The following is an 18,468-nucleotide window of genomic DNA, read 5'->3' on the forward strand; positions in this document are numbered from 1 at the left end:
CACAAAAACATGCAGTATTTTCACAAAGTTTAATTGCATACGTTAAATTTGAATGCACATATTTACATTTAGCAGGGAAATAAAAATTATGGTTACTCCAGTGATGCTTGTGCATCATCATTAGATGCTGGAAATTTCCCGCCCCTTACTGAAACGGAAAATATGATTTAATAATCAAATATCCAATCGCGTCTGAAATGAACATTCTTATTGGTGGATCAGCTTAGTCGGACTGTCTGTCTTGCCAGTGCCATCAGTAACTCTCCCGCCTGCTGTAGCTCCGTGCGCATTTAGAGAGAAGTTCTGTAAACTAAAAAAAAAAAAAAACACAATTCACTCTGCGGCATCACGTAGGTAAATTAAAAGTTCCAAGTCAAAAGCCTACTCATTGTTCTGGCGGCCATATGTACCATCACTTATTTTAGGTGGGCATACGCAAAATCCCAAGAAAGATAGGTGGGCATACGGTCTTCGTGAACACTGAAATTCTGTTCTGATCTGCTTTAATCTCTCTGCTATTTCAGTAAATCAAAATAATAAATATTCATATTTACAGCACTGTAATGTCACACTTCAATCAATCTGATGCATTTGTTCATTTATAGAACATACATATAGTTGTGACAAGACAACCAAGCATCGTGGGGATGAAAAACCACCACACATATCTGTGCATTTGCATAAACTTTAAAATAATTTAACGATTATTCAACGTTCAGACATTACCACAAGGACACAAATCCAATAAGGTTTTACTGTGATTTTCTATATATTTAGTCACAATATTGATTCACAAATCCATCATTCAACCAGGGTTGGGAGGGTTACTTTTTAAAAGTATTCCACTACAGATTACAGAATACATGCTGTAAAATGTAATTTGTAACGTATTCCGTTCGATTTCTCAAGGTCAGAAACGTATTCTAAATACTTTGGATTACTTCTTCAGAACTGGTAGATTTTTTTTACTTGTTTTGACTATAAAAACTCTGCCAGAACAGTAAGACAAAATACACGTTAAAAATACATTATCTGAAAAACCTAAATATCTTATGCAGTGTTGTTTCTAAAACAAGATAAATCAAATCTTGTTTTAAGGATTTTTAGAAATTTTTTCAGGAAAACAATACAAAAGTTATTATCAAGAATATGGTTTTTGCCCTAATATCAAAGGTCTTACTAGAATTTTCCTGATAAAAAAATATGATCGTGCCTGGTAACATGTGCATGTAAAATGGCTAGAAATAGCATTTTAGCTTAGCGTAAAGCTGACAATTTACACAAGGTTTATTTCTATTTCTTGTGCTCCAAACTTACTTCAAACTTACTTCTCTGTCTGCTCGTTTGAATGTAACACATCATAAGAAAGTGTCTCACCGCTGTTCAAATGCTCTTTGGATCACATCATTTATATGTATAAATGTTTTCCATCTGAAAGGACTAAATATTAAATGAAACAAATGACAATAAAATGCAAAATAATCTCTTCAGTAATCAAAATACTTTTTAAATGTAACTGTATTCTAAATACCAATGATTTAAACTGTAACTGTAGTGGAATACAGTTACTTATATTTTGTATTTTAAATACGTAATCCCGTTACATGTATTTCGTTACTCCCCAAACCTGCATAGAACACACTATCACATTCAGTGATCCCAGATCAGGCTTATCTACATCAAGACACATCTCATTCCCTAAAAAAGTACTTTATTCTGTATTTAAATGCAGGTTCTACATCCTAGGAGAAGGAGGCTCATACAAAAAGGCAACTGATGCTGATCAACACCCAACACATTCTTAAAGGAATTTAGATTTAATTTAACAGGGCCCATGTTAAACAGAGCAGTATTTTTATGGGGTAAAAGATATGGATTTGTAGTGCAGAGGAAAGGCAAAATGTGCACACATCAAAGATAAAACCTGCCAAATAAATAAATAAATACACAATTAGACGATAAAATCTAAATAGGCCAGAAAATCAAAACTGTAAGAACACAGCTTTGGAAGAAACTTCCACCATTAGAAGAATAGTAAACATCATCCTCTGCTGGCCAAAGAGAAAATGACAATTTTCAAGCAAGTATTTTAAGTGAGGCAGCAGTTAACTTCACTACACATATCATCAGTACAATGAGGGACTGAAGCAAGTATAATTATCATATAAAAGGTTAGATTTGTTAATATTAGTTAACTGCATTAGTTAACAAGAACTAACAATGAACAATCCTTTTAAAGCACTTATTAATCTTGGTTAATATTAATTTCAACATACACTAATGATATTTTAAAATTAAAATGTATATATGCTAACATTATTTAATGCATTATGAACTAGCATGAACTAATACTGAGCAATTGTATATTAAATAATTAACATTAAAGCTGCCCTATGTAACTTTGTGCTCTCTAGCGACATCTGTGGTTGAATCTTAAAATTGCAAGCAATTTGCGGAAGAACACTTTACGTGAATCCTGTTTTGGCACTGCTCTTCTGGCGGATGAATCTCATGATTTGAGCTTTGCCTGTGTGTGATCATGACTGGAGATATTCAGAGCCGGAGTCATAACGTGCTATTTTCATGTTGATATTATGTTAAATATGTTATATTTAATGACATTTAAAATTGAAATATTACTTGCTTTGATGATGATAACACTCGTATTCACATATTCTAAATGAATGAATTTTACACTTATAGCACTTTTCTGACACTATACTCAAAGCGCTTTTACATAGAGAATAGGTGACTCAATCACTACCAATATATTTTAACAATTTCTCAAGTGTTTTATCTACTATTAATGTTTGTATTGTACTACACTTATCAATTTAAGAGGTGATACTCGTGATATGGCTGATACGAGTTCAATGGAAGACTTTATTATTGTTATATTATTAAGGCTGCAACTAACTATTATTTTGATAATTGATTAATCTAATGATTATTAGAACGACTATTTGGTGATTATTGTAACGATTAATCATTAGCTCTTAACCGATTATTCAGCTTGTGCCCAGACTTAAAAGATTGCATTAAACGTGCTTACTAACAATAAAGAGGACAAAATCATCTTTTAAAAATATCTCTAAATGACATTCACTGAATTAAAGAAAAAAAAAAAAACGTTTTATTAAGTTTCATTCAGTAAAGAAATTCACTGCAAAAAATCAGATTGTTATCAAGTGTTTTTGTCTTGTTTTCCATTTAAAATGGTCTAAAATGACTTGAAACAAGATACATTTAGGCCTACCTGAGAAGCAACATATAAGACATTAAGACTTGCTTTAAGAGAATGTATCTTAAATATAAGTGTATTTTGTATATGTGTATTTTTTCACTTGGTTATATTTCAGCAATTGCAGTAAAGACAAAATACACTTATATTCAAGATCTGTTCTCTAAAAGCAAGTCTAAATATCTTATATGCTGCATCCCAGGTGAATGCATTTTTTTTAAAGGATTTTTACATATTTTAAAATATTTGTATTTTTCATATTATATTCAACATTCTCAGATAACGATTTTTTCTTCTGCAGTATAGCTGCTAAAGAAAATGTGTGTTGTTTAAAAGCAGTTTTAGATATTTATACTGGAAAACAAGCCAAAACAAAAACAAATCAAAACCATATTTTGTTGCAGTGTATAATGGGGCGAAGACTACCCTCTCTCACATATATTATGATTCAATAAGTCGCAAGAGCCATTACGTTATAATCTAGCTTCAGCAAACGTGCTCTCGAGGGATGAGCGTGCTCTGACAGAGTGTGCCTCAGCCGGGTGCAGTTTCAATCTCTCACCCCAGATCTTTTTTTGCACAACTCATAGAAGAGGTGCTGACCACACTGAGAAATGACAGTTTCGGAGTTTGTAGTTATTTACATGATCTGCTTCCGTATTATTTGAACATTAATAAAGCTATAATGCATTAAATATAACTGCATTAAAGATGAAACGAGTGTTTCCTTTAAAGACGCTCAACACGCAAGTTTTGGTTCAGTGGAGCGGCAGCTCCAGCTCCACTTATTCAGCAACAAGTGTGTTCTGTATTTACTTATTTTGTATTTTTGCATTTCTAATTCCCTCATACTTTGCGATCTACATCACCTGAAGCTGTTTGGAAAGTTTAGAGTGCATCTGGACTGTGAGCTGTGTAATTCATCCTCTCCTCAGTCAGGCGCGAACTGCAGTGCTGTTCTCGCGTGTCATCATTAGAGTTTAATGTGATCTCATGTTACGTTAAATGAGATCAAACGACTACTCGACAATGAAAATTTTTGTCGACAATTTTTTATTGCCAACGTTGTCAATAACGTCAACTAATCGTTTCAGCCTTATATATATATTTTATTGTACAGCCTCAGTTGATAATGCAAGTGAACCGTAATACTACAATATGCAATGCTCACAATAACACAGTAAACTAAAAACATAAAACAAGGATTCAGTAATGATGGGGATAAAATAAACAGTTACAAGTAGTCAATTTCAGAAGTCATAAATACTAGTAAACATGTCACAGTAGCTTCCCCTGACAACGTAGATTGTTTGATTCATATAAGCTTGACAAGCAATATTAGCTTCAACAACCCTACCAGAAAACATATCCAAGCATTATATCAGGTAAACAACTTTGCCAAACGGATAACAGTTAAACATCCATCCAGATTTCTGCCCTGAGCTGTGTGAGTGTGACTGACTGAACTGTAGTTTCTTCAAAACCTATTGACTCAAACAATAATGACAATTTGTTAATTTTTAACCATAACATCTTACATAGTGCAGCCTTAACTAAGATTAACAAATGTTGTAAATAATTGACGTTCATTGTTAGTTCATGATGTTATTCATGTTAACAAATATAACCTTATTTTACAGCATTATTATTTAGTTTCCTCAGTAAACGCAATACAAAAATATGTTTGCCTTTTGCAAGAATGAAGCTCTTTTCACATTCTGAAATCAGATCCAGTAGCTTTAAAAAGTACTGTATATATGGATTTCTGGCTATGATGTGGACAGGTGGGGTGTAATGGCAGGTCAACTCACTGTTGTTCACTGATAGATGGCATTGGAATTCTGGGAACCGTGTCTCCACAGGTACACTGATGGTGCGACGCAGCTTCCTGGATTTACAAGTGTCAGTCCTCTTCTCCTGCAGGAGCAGAGGGTGTATCTGAGAGGAAAGAAAGAGAAAAAAAAGACAATATTAGGTGTCATTTTAGCTGCCTTCCCATCACAAGTTTAATATATTCATGAATCGATGAGATTCATGTCAGAAACACAATCTGGCAGCAAGAAATGAAGAATACAACAAAATACAAGCATACAGATAGACAGAATATGTACATAAATCCAAGGGCTTCTATTAAATTGAATTACTTATTGAATGTGTGCGTGAGTGTGTGTGTGTGTGTGTGTGTATGTGTGCGAGAGAGAGAGAGAGAGAGAGAGAGAGAGAGAGAGAGAGAGAGAGAGAGTATCTCCTTTCCCACTTGTACACAGCAAAAGACTACTGGTTTACTAGTCTAATGAGTTTACCATTATTTAATAAAAGGAATGTTAATTGGTACTTTATCCACAAATTAATTATTAGACCAAAACATCAAAACATGTAATAATGCAATAAAGATGTGGTTTAGAAGAGGAATATGTTCCTCTTTACTCAATATTTTATTTATTTATTTTTTGTCAAAAATGTACAAGATCATTCTTAAATATGACAACAAATAAATAAGGAACAGATCAAAATTATTCTAGAATTTATCAGATTAGATTACATTTTTTCCTCATTAAAAAATTGTAATCCTAAAAGACATGAATTGTAATTTAGCAATATATGTAGGAAATCATGAGCACTCACATTAAAATGAAGACTCCAGTCTTATCAGTAACCTTATAAAAGCTGTGTTTATTCTACATGGAGAGGGTCCGCACATGGGGGCTGTCAAGTTATAATCACATAACCAGCCGAATACTTCTCGCTTATTCTCAGTAACCATCCTGTTATTTGACACTTTCACTCATTGATTAAAGTAATCATGGCTGACTATAAATACTTAATTTCTACAATGGCATCTGAAACCGAAAACTACGGATTTTAAATGATGCTGCATTCAAGCCACTAGGTGGCAATGTAAGTCCAAGATGACACAAAGACAAAAGTTACTGAGTGCACCTTTAAAAAATGCAATCTAAGAAATAAACCCTTATTTATCACACCTTTAAATCTTCTTTGAACATTGAAAGAAACCAAAAGCAGCGTAAAGGTGCACTCAGTAACTTTTTGTTAGTGTCATTTGGACTAACAATGACACCTAGGGGCGTGGATGCAGCATCATCCAAAATCACTTGTTTTCAGTCACAGATTTAATCCATGAGTGAGTGTCGAATAACAGGACGGATACTGAGATTAAGTGAGTAGTGTTCAGCTGGTCATGTGATCATGAAGTGGCAGCCCCCATGAGGGGACCCTCTCAATGTGGAATTAAACAGCTTTTATAAGGTTATTGATATGACTACAGGCTTCAACTCGTGTGAATATTCATGATTTTATACATATGTTTCAACATTACGATTAATTTCTTTTTGAGTAAAACTTTTTTATTGAGGAAAAATTACTGAATGCACCTTTAAGGAATTCAGAAAAAAAGCATAAGATCAAGGCAGCTCTGACTGTCGATACAACCTTGCTTATTTTCCCCTAATCATTTTTCCCCCACAGTCCAGCACACATTCAGCCTTCATGATTCTATAATAGCTTATAACTGGGTTCAAAGAATGCATGGGAAGGAAGAAACTGGGGCCGGCTTGACAAAACACATAGACATTTATTGTACAACTTAAAAGACAATACAAAACACACTGCTTCCCCGCAGTCACATTGCACACACACAAACACACACACAGCCTCGTGCGTCTCTCTCTCGCTCTCTCGAACTGGAGTCCCCGGCTCCTTTTTATCCCTCTTCCGGCTGACTGGGCTGATTCAGCGCAGGGCGTCCATCGTTACGACCCGGCCATGCCCTCCTCCTCGTCACATACCAACGCCCGATTCAGATTTTTACCTGAGGTGAGGTAATTCGCGGACTGGTCTCAACTGAACAGACTATTTTAAATGCGCTTGTAAACCAGTGAGATGCGCAGCGGAGATCGCAAAACCTGTTTGAATGTGGTACAGAATTGTCTGTTGCAAAACTCTCATGTCTCGGCGATGAAACTAGTTTAAAACAAACAGCCCCCACATTCTAAATGGTACTGACAAAGAAAACAAGAGAAAACATAAATTAGAAGTCTTTTCAATTCTCAAATCACAACACTTACAAAAATGTACCATGGATTTACTGTAATAACACAAACTGTACTCTATTTACTATGGTAGTTAGAAGGTAGTTATGGTAGTTATGGTATATAGTTTGTTACCAATCATGGTAGTGACGAGCCATGCATGGTTTTACCTATGGTTACCATGGACTTATTACAAAAATAATTGTTAAAACTATGGATATTATGGAAGGACTATGGTAAATTTTCATAATTATTATGGACCAAGCTATCAGTTTTCCAACTGTAATGTGTTCTCTTGTAATGCTCTCTGATTGTTTTGTTTGCCTACGGAAAAACCAAGAGATGACTGTAGTTTAAGGAGCCTGATAAAAGGAATCTGTAAAGGAGACACAACTTAGTCACACTGTCAGAATATTTCAATTTAGCCATATAAAAATTAGGTGTTTATTTTTTCCAAAGATGTTACTGTTTTTAATATCATAATTTTCATTGGCATCCCAACCTCAAAATCAATGCTGAACTGTCAAATGTGCATTTCAGTGCACATAATAGTAATATTATTGGTAAATGCATGGGTGCTACCAAACCAAAGCATGTCCTGGTGCCAAATTTCAATGGGCCCTTTGAGGGCACAAATAAATCCTGATGTGGCCCAGGCTGAAATTGAGTTTGACAACCCTGTTTTAAGCTATTCCTCAACCAATACGAGTTAACAAGGGTCTGGCATTGCAGGCTTGTGGACGCTCGCACAACAGCACCGTTGCTGAAAAAAATCCTAGGGGAAACACTGATATGTTTCATCAACTGCACCTGAATGGTCTGAATTGTAATCAACAACACTCAGTTAAGTTGCTGAGATACAATTTTATTTTTTCCCCAATGCCTGAATAAGGTCTTAAAAGTTTCATTGCCGTAGGCATTGCTGAATTTTTGCAAGCAACAACAGTGTGCAGGATTTTTTGTATGTTCTATGGGTTAACAACAGTGAAAAAGACATTTCTGAATAAAAGGTGGATAGGAAGCCAACAAGATTAAAATAGGAACTAGTATGTAATTTTACATTTAAACCACATTGTTAAAGACATTTTTCCTCCAAATGCCACACACACCCCAAATGCTAATATTTTCCTACATCTATTTAATTTCTTTCAATATTTTATAGTAAATCCAAAATAAAACCAAAATTATGCTCTGTTCCAAAATAAGGTTAACACAATTAAATTGTGTGTGTACCAGGTTATCCGTTAGCCGGTAATTACTGGTTTTTGACAGTTAAAATGTCCAAAAATTCAAACATTGCTAGACACTGTCATGTGTATTTTGTTGGTTCATGTTTTTCATGTCTTTTATTTTGAAATTCTAGTTCCTATTTTATGGCAGCAAAACGCTTTTGTGCTCTGGAAAATTGGAGGAAAATAGTTATGAAAATAAGGAGCCAAGGAAATAAGCCAAGGTGAAAAATTATATGACAAAACCTAATGATTTGCTAGTTTAATATTTATTTATAAACGAAAAGATATGTGGAAAATTGCAGTTTAGTTGTTTTGTTTTGCACCCATTTTTTTTTAATTAGATGCTAATTCCATGACAGCCAATTAAAAAAAAATACAATAAAACTCAGTTATGATAAACAAACTTTTAGCGTTCATTTGATTGTGTCATTATTAGCCTATAACCTATTAGCCTATGTCTAAAATTTAAATTTCAAGACCAAGTGTAATTTTCAGCTAAAATCTCTCTGAAGGAAGCAAAAGTTTCCTAAATTAAAGAGAAACCAAAGCCGTCTTGTTTTTTCACAGCTCCTGATTTCAGGCCAGTTGTGGGTCATTTCCATTAAATGAGATATCACTTTCATTTCCTCCAAATCATTACCACCCAAGCTTTGGATAATAGCTTGAGAAACTTTTTTTGTCTGCCAATTGTCACTGGTTTATCTTTATATGCTAATGTGCTTCATTACGATAAAAACTAATGAGAATTCAACACAAGTATGTTTTAGCAGAGGCACTAATGGTTTGAGTAAAGATCCTTGCAATCAATGACAACATCTAAGAATCCCTGTATAACCAGCTATTAAAAATGTAACAAACATAAACACTGTCCCATAAGAAGTAAAAAAGAAATTGCATTTTGTATTAAATATCCGGCAAAGGAAAGAATCTGGGGCAGGGTGGCCGGTATTCACTAAGAATTGCACTGCTGATTTATTTTGCATGCTCTGTCCGCATTGTTTTAGAGTCCAATTCACAAGGCGTGCATCCTTGAAAATAGAGAAACAGCGCAAACATGCCCACCAAATCTGTGCAGGACGCAATTTGCATTCTGCAATTCCAGATAAGCAAAGAGATTATATATATATATATACAGTTGAAGTCAGAAGTTTACATACACCTTAGCCAAATACATTTAAACACATTCCCTGTCTTAGGTCAGGTAGGATCACTACTTTATTTTAAGAATGTGAAATGTCAGAATAATAGTAGAGAGGATGATTTATTTCACCTTTTAATTCTTTCATCACATTCCCAGTGGGTCAGAAGTTTACATGCACTTTTTTAGTAGTTTTGTAATAACTTGGGTCAAACGTTTTGGGTAGCCTTCCACAAGCTTCTCACAATAAGTTGCTGGAATTTTGGCCCATTCCACCTGACAGAACTGGTGTAACAGAGGCAGGTTTGTAGGCCTCCTTGCTCGCACAGGCTTTTTCAGTTCTGCCTATCGGATTAAGGTCAGGGCTTTGTGATGGCTACTCCAATACCTTGACTTTGTTGTCCTTAAGCCATTTTGCCACAACTTTGGAGGTATGCTTGGGGTCATTGTCCATTTGGAAGACCCATTTGCGTCCGAGCTTTAACTTCCTGGCAGATGTCTTGAGATGTTGCTTCAATATATCCACATAATTGTCCTTCCTCATGATGCCATCTATTTTGTGAAGTGCACCAGTCCCTCCTGCAGCAAAGCACTCCCACAACAAGATGCTGCCACCCCCATGCTTCATGGTTGGTGTTCTTCAGCTTGCAAGCCTCACCCTTTTTCCTCCAAACATAACGATGGTCATTATGGCCAAACAGTTCCATTTTTGTTTCATCAGACCAGAGGACATTTCTCCAAAAAGTAAGATCTTTGTTCCCATGTGCACTTGCAAACTGTAGTTTGGCTTTTTTTATGGCGGTTTTGGAGCAGTGGCTTCTTCCTTGCTGAGCAGGCTTTCAGGTTATGTCGATATAGGACTCATTTTACTGTGGATATAGATACTTGTCTACCTGTTTCCCCCAGCATCTTCACAAGGTCCTTTGCTGTTGTTCTGGGATAGATTTGCACTTTTTACACCAAACTACGTTCATTTCTAGGAGACAGAATGCATCTCCTTCCTGAGTGGTATGATGGCTGCGTGGTCCCATGGTGTTTATACTTGCGTACTATTGTTTGTACAGATAAACGTGGTACCTTCAGGCATTTGGAAATTGCTCCAAAGGATGAACCAGACTTGTGGAGGTCCACAAGGTCTTGGCTGATTACTTTTGATTGTCAAGCAAAGAGGCACTGATTTTGAAGGTAGGCCTTAAAATAAATCCACAGGTACACCTCCAATTCAGTACACCTCCTATCAGAAGCTAATTGTCTAATTGTCTAAAGGCTTGACATAATGTTCTGGAATTTACCAAGATGCTTAAAGGCATAGTTAATTTAGTGTATGTAAACATCTGACCCACTGGAATTGTGATATAGTCAATTAAAAGTGAAACAATCTGTCTGTAAACAACTGTTGGAAAAATTACTCGTGTCATGCACAAAATAGATGTCCTAAACTACCTGCCAAAACTATATTTTGCTAATATTACTTCTATCAGGAAGATTCGCAGACTTGAGTGAAATTCAAGATGACATTTATTTGATGAATATAAAACAGAAAGGTAATGTCTCTCTTTGGTGTAAGCCCCGTCTGGTGGTCTGAATAATTTGTACTCGGAACCGTCATATCCTGCTGGAGGTAGGAGGCAGGGGCGAAGAGCCTACCCCCATGCAGGACGGGACTCAACTGGTGGTGGTGGAGGTTGCCGCGTTAGCACACTAAAACAGCAATGTGATATATTGTGAGCAGACTTATAAAGCAATGGCTTACATGTGATTGGCTAGGAGTTACCTAGCTAATGGTGCGATGATGTACACCTGCTAGTCTTCCCGCTAGAACTACGCTGTGCTTACATATCTGTGGAGTGGTTAAAAAAGAGTTTTAATGCCTTCAACCTAAGTGTATGTAAACTTCTGACTTTAACTGTATATACATATATGTATATATATATATATATATATATATATATATATATATATACCGATCAGCCACAACATTAATACCACCTGCCTAATATTGTGTAGGTCCCCCTCGGGGTGCCAAAACAGCGACATCCCACATCTCTGAATAGCATTCTGAGATGATATTTTTCTCACCACAATTGTACCTGGTTATCTAAGTTACCATAGACTTTGTCAGGTCGAACCAGTCTGGCCATTCTCTGTTGACCTCTCACAATCATGCCATGGTCCAAATCACTGAGATCAATGAGATTTTTCCCTTTCTGATGGTTGATGTGAACATTAACTGAAGCTCCTCACTCGTATCTGCACGATTTTATGCAGTGCACTGCTGCCACACGATTTGCTGATTAGATAATCACATGGATGATTGTTGGTGCCAGATGGGCTAGTTTGAGTATTTCTGTAACTGCTGATTTCCTGGGATTTTCACACACAACAGTCTCTAGAATTGTGCCAAAAACAAAAAACATCTAGTGAGCAGCAGTTCTGTGGATGGAAATGCCTTGTTAATGAGAGAGGTCAACAGAAAATGGCCAGACTGGTTTGAACTGACAAAGTCTACAGTCACTCAGATAACCACTGAGAAGAATATCATCTCAGAATGCTATTCTGAGATGCGTGTTGGCACTGTTTTGGCGGAATGAAGGGGACCTACACAATATTAGGCAGGTGGTTTTAATGTTGTGGCTGATCTGTGTATATATACACTATATATCTGCCTAATTTACATAGAAAGGAAGCATGTTTGCACTGTAAATAATGATAATGTCTTAATTTAAACGATGCAGCACTACTGGATTGTGGGTCATTAGTGAATAAAACACAGGTATTTTAACTGAAAAACAGCATGCAAAAGTGATGCAACTGTTCAGTGAACTGTTGCTCTGTCTTTGCTATTTTTTTCAGCAGAGTACCATTCAACACTCCTGCCTGCTCAGTAATAGAGGAGAGGAGATTTATTTCAGGGCTGCTCTCCGGCTGATAACACAGGCTTCGACATACAGTGTGAGCTATGGGGAAGCAGAAAATTATATATTGACCACGGTACACAGCATCTATTCCTTGCAAGTGGGGGCCATCTATTGATTGTCCCTGTGAGACGTCATGTGTCTTGGCTGCCATGGCGAAACATGAGCTCTGGGAGTTTAAAGAGTCTGCTGATGTACCGCACTTTGCACATGTCATGATGACAAACTACACACAGCAAACACGCTATTCGCTCCCATGCGCTTGCATTTTTCTCACTCTCACAAACTCTCCCATCTTCTGCCTCTGCCTTTCAATTATTCCAGCTGTTTATTTCGTACTCTTAATATTTTAATGTGTCAGGTTCTTCTAGATACAGACTTACATTTAGTGGTCCAAAAAGCATTTAGACACTTATGCCATACTTATATTATATTATAAACTATCACATCAAATGAAATTTAGCACAAACACACTTTTCAAGCAAAACATACAGATATACTGTTCAAAATTAGGACAAAGGATATTTTGACACTTTGTGGTTGTCAAACGTTATTGGAACATGTTTATAGTTAATGTGATGAACTGCACCTGTGGTTACTCTGCTGGAGCACCTGTGTGAACTTGAGGGGAACTGACTTGCTACATACACTAAAAATCACCTTGTCACAAGTTGGTTAAAAGTCATTGCAGTAATGGCTCAGAAAAGTGGAGTTAAAAGAAAAGCTCTAACATCATTGGTTTGCAGATGCTACTTGGTTAAATATTTTTTATTTCCACTAACAACGGTTTGAAGCAGTGGGTAAACTTTTCGAATTCCAAATGTCCCCTCGTGTATTTCATCCTGCATGACTCTGTGTGTCTCTCTGTGAGTGTGTGTGTGTGTGTGTGTGTGTGTGTGTGTGTATGTATTTGTATGTGTAATACCTCCTCCTTGTCCAGGAGCAGCATTTGATAGTCAGTGACCACACAGAACTTGGGGTTCCACACAGCATGTTCAGCACATGGGTGACCATATGACATCCAGTGGCCTGGAGGACACCTCATATCTGAAAGGAGGAACAGAAATGATAAGAATGACAATGAAAAAGCAGCTGGAAAAAAAAAAGACTACAAAAGACATGAGGTGGAGAGATTATGGTGTCACCCTGTTTAAAGTATATAACCTCACTTTGTATTTACAGACTAGTCTGTGCCTTCCATTTGCTCCACCTGTTTATAAAGGTCAAACAAAACCCTGAAAGATCTGCAAAGCAAACAGCTCCTGAACCTGTAGCAAACATGCCTTCCAAATGAAACAAGAGCGGCGGAATACATTTATATGGAAATGAGCCCCCTTGCACGTGAGCTCTTGCCACAACAAGATTTCCAAATATTTCACCAAGTGAACAAGAAATGTTGTCATTTTAATTTGAGTTTGAAATGAAGAGTGTGGGTAAAGTAAATTACAGAGCTGTTATAGTGTTGTTTTTATGCATAAGTCTCATATGGAGATATGGAACATGGGACATTAACAACCTCATCTTGTTTCAGAACATTGAGCAACACTGTTGGATGCTTATATGTGAATGAACTGCAAAATAAATAATGTGCTGAAGTTCAGCTGTCACACTTACTGTGCCTTACTATTGGACATTGCTTTTCTGAAACAAGACAGCCTCTGTGATGGATGTGGCTGACAAATGCGATCTCCGGAGCACACAGCCTTCGAGTGAGACAGCTAAATAGTGAACAGTTACAGTGTTGTTATACTAAATATCAGCACTCTTGGAGTGTCTTTTGTCTAATTAGACTGGTGGACCCAAACTAACTGTTGTATAATAAAATTTTAACTAGATAGGTAATGTTTGTCAAGACAAACTTTGATGTTGCCTTGACAAAGCCTTATCTGAAAGTTTGAACTAATGGTAGTTTTAAAAGTTGAAAGTTTGATGGTTATGCAGAAATTACACTAAGACAAACAGCCAGCTAGCTAGATAGATAGTTAGACAAACTGTGACATAGAGGCCATGTACACAATGCATCTAAATACGGTTGGTTAGTTCACCTTGTAAGTGCTTAATCCTGTTCTGTACACGCAGTGTTCGATAATTTACGGGAGTGACAACCGCATTTTACAACTGAATTAACTCCCCAAAAATTCATGAAGTGACATCCACCTTTTCATAAATTCCACTTAGTGTGTTCAGAACCAAACTGAACAACTAGTTGTTAATGACCTGATCAATAGCGAATGTGAGATGTGTCTGTCTTCTTCTAGCGTAAATCACACAGACAGAGGTATGTGTCTTCATTCATTTAAATATTGCAGCCTCTCTCCGCTGTAGTTTCTCTCATCAGCCCTGCGGGCTCAGGGTAACCCGTCCATTACAGTCTAGACAGGGGTCGGCAACCTATGGCATTTGGAGGGGTAATCACTGGCACGCCAGCAACGGCGAGAGAGGAGTAGACTATTTTATTTATATAAATTCCGCACCTGCATTCCAATCTACATCTTGATGTAATCCCTCCTCATGATCATGCAGCGAATTTTATGAGCTGAATGGGAGGCTAAACAAAAAGTTAAAATGTGACGAGACTGCATTGTACCCAACAGACTGCACAGCGTGATTCTCGTCACACTTTAATACTGTTTAGCCTCCCATTTAGTTGAGGAAAACACGCTGCGTGATCATGAGGAAGGATTAGGCTACAAGATGTAGATTGGAATGCAGGTGCGAAAAACGTCATATAAATAAAATAGCCTGCTTCTCTCTCGCTGTTGCTGGTGTGCTAGTGATTAAATGATTACAGTGACATAATATAAGAAATATTTAAGATCCCACACAATTTCGTGATCAGTCATCAAATAAGCAAATTTGTGACATTAACTTTGTTAACTCATAACACAAAAGGACAGGTTTTCTTTCATTAAAGCATTTTAGATGCTCTGTGAAAATTCACATTATATCATAATCATCAGGTTTTGCACAAAATTTTCACTCAAACTGTTTAATATCATTTGTAATGAAAAATAAATGATTAAATTAGAAAAATGCAAAATAGAAACATTTTCACAAGGGGAAAATCGCATAGATTTGTCGGCATAGCCTTTGACCAGGAAAATAAAAAATGGCACTCCGTGTCAAACTTAGACATGCAATAAACCAAACATGCCGATTCTGTTGACGGCAGCTAACTAAATATTGCCAGATGATAATATGATTTTGGTGGATAATCTCTTTGCTCAAAAATAACAAACACAAAAGGGGTTAAACTGGTGGCATTCATGTTCTTGTTCACAAATGAAAGACGCTGCAGCATTGTTATGGTTATCTCTTGTCAATCATTGCAATTGCAGGAGTGACTTCTGTATTCTGTATACACATGGAATGAAAATTTAGGGGATTCACCCCCGCATTTAAATGTGGTTTTTGCTCTCGAAACCTTGTAGTGTGTACATGGCCATATATATTCAGTTAGACAGACAGACAGACAGACCGACAGATAGACCAATAGACCGATAGATAGATAGATAGATAGATAGATAGATAGATAGATAGATAGATAGATAGACAAGACAGACAGAATCACAATCTTAAAGCAAATCAAAGCCTTTTGTGGGTCTGTTTACATTTGAATTTTTTGACAGATGGAGACTGAATTAATGAGCATTCTGTCAGTCCATTTTAACATTTCATCAATGTAAGCCTAAACCAGTGTTTCCCAACCACTGTGCCGTGGCACACTAGTGTGCTGTGAAAGATTGTCAGGTGTGCTGTGGAAAATTATCAAATTCCACAAAATAAATAAATGCATGAAAAAAAAATAATAATAATAATTTCAGGGATCCAAACTCCTCATCTTTCTGAGAAATTCGCTGTTTTGAAACCATAATCGGTCACTTTTGTGATTGTGAAGAGCAATGATTAATGTGCAAAAGTGACTGATATTTATATGCATTAAGGGTCTTTCACATAACTCGCATCAGCGCTGCAGAATACATTGAAGTCTATGAAGTGACGCCACTTTACACCAAAGTGTTTTTCACACACGTTTTTGCTTCACCAATAATGACTTTGAGAGTACTAAGCAACAAGAAATATATAAAAACTGTCCAAATTTGTGAAGAGATATTGAATGTCTCATAATTTCTTTTAATTAAATATTACCTTATCCTTTACGAATATCAGAGACCCCAGTCGTTGAACTAATTTAAATTCACCAAGAAAATGCATAGACCTAAACATAAAAGAGTCCTTTTATTACTTTCTGCTATCAAAGCAACTGCAAGCTTTTTTTTCTCTCTTCCAAATACATGTTTTCAAAGTTTATTGTGCACACCTCCCGCTTTTTTACGTGGCAAACTCGTAAAATCGCCCCTCTTTGACACTTTCTCCGGCTCTTGTCATGTGGAGGGCAATGCGGTGCTTGACGCTGACGTTGAACGGAGCGTTGCGCCTCGACTCAACCCATGTGAAATGAGCACTCAAAATTATTATTATTTGTCTATTATTGTGGTCTTTTCTGATAAAAGCCATGCTCAGCAGTTTAAATAGGCTACTGTAGGAAAATGATACCGTAGATCTGCTTTGTGTTTATAATTCTTATACTGAAGTCAGTAGATTTGTAGCCATGCAAGTTTTAATAAAGGAGAAGGTAAGGACGTTATTGAAACTCAATATTATTAGACTATTATGTCTTTTTGGATGAAAAATAATGCTCAGACTGAAGGAAGAATATAGATCTGCTTTGTTCTTTTAATGCTTAAACACTATAAAGTCTCTTGGTAGATTTCGGTCATGAATGACTCAAAATGATTCACTGACTCACTCGTAGCACATAAGACGCTCATTTGTCGCAACCTAGTGACATTTCCAGAAGGGGTCACTGAACTAATCAGTTAATAAAATTGAACAAATTTGTGAAACAGAAGCAAGCCTCACCAAAATACTCTTTATTTTACTAATGTCTGTCAATAAACAACACACCATAAGATCATGAAGCACAGACTTTCCCTATCTGTCACTCACTCAACGTTGTGTCGATGTAGTGACACTAGGGGTCACTCTTGGGAGCCCGAGACACCTCTGGTCTTTGATAAAAGGCCAGTGGAAATTGCCACTCCCCCGGACATATGGGTATAAAAGGAGCTGGTATGCAACCACTCATTCAGATTTTCTCTTCGGAGCCGAATGGTCATACTGATTGAGCTGAATACTACTGTTCATTCACCTCTGCTGGATCTGATGGTGCATTTCAGCGGCTTCTACCTCCTCTGCACTGGTGCACCGCAGAGAACGCCCCTGGGCGCTACGGCAGAAAAACAAGAGAGTATATTTTCTGAAAGAGCTTTTCCTCCTCTAAAAGAGTATATATTTCTCTAAAACAGCGGCACACACAGAACGTCTTTTTAAAGACGCGTCTTTTTAAAGATGCCTTTCCAATTGTGTGTTATTCCTGGTTGCGGTTGTTATCTCTCAACTTCGGATGGTCATGATCGCTGTCTTTCGTGTCCGGGCACGACCCACACGGAGGCAGCGTTTGTGGATGGTTCATGTTCTCACTGCGAGAACATGACCATGGCAATGTTGCGGTTGCGGCTTGCTTTCGTAAGAAAGCAAGCCACCCCAGCGGCTCCCCGCCTCGGTCCTTCTACCTACGGGTATGAGGCCTAGCACTGGGGGCGATTTGGGGACCCCAATGGGATCGTCTCCGCCGGGTATCCCCCCGCAGACCTCCTATTCCCCAGCATGCTCGTCTGCCCCAATCGGGCTTCCGGATGAGTTCGCCGGCTCATCTCACGCTGAATCTGGCTTCTTATTCAGAGCCCGCGAAGATGATGAGCTCTTGAGCGCAGCATCGGAGAGTGGGCTTGTCCAGTTGGACGCAGAAGCCTCAGCTGGGCTTCCCCCT

The 18,468-nt window shown here is 37.2% G+C and overlaps 1 protein-coding gene across 1 annotated transcript in view; it reads right to left on the minus strand.

The window, feature by feature from the left end:
- Positions 1 to 18,468, minus strand: part of si:dkeyp-72a4.1 (uncharacterized protein LOC100148058 homolog) — a 70,193-nt gene that overhangs the window by 21,243 nt on the left and 30,482 nt on the right. Inside the window, 2 exon segments of the mRNA XM_051662972.1 lie at positions 5,049 to 5,179; positions 13,501 to 13,622. Of these exon segments, the coding sequence (XP_051518932.1) occupies positions 5,049 to 5,179; positions 13,501 to 13,622 (253 nt within the window).

The sequence above is a fragment of the Myxocyprinus asiaticus genome, chromosome 3 (assembly GCF_019703515.2).
Source record: "Myxocyprinus asiaticus isolate MX2 ecotype Aquarium Trade chromosome 3, UBuf_Myxa_2, whole genome shotgun sequence".
In the NCBI taxonomy this organism is placed as follows: Eukaryota; Metazoa; Chordata; class Actinopteri; order Cypriniformes; family Catostomidae; genus Myxocyprinus; species Myxocyprinus asiaticus.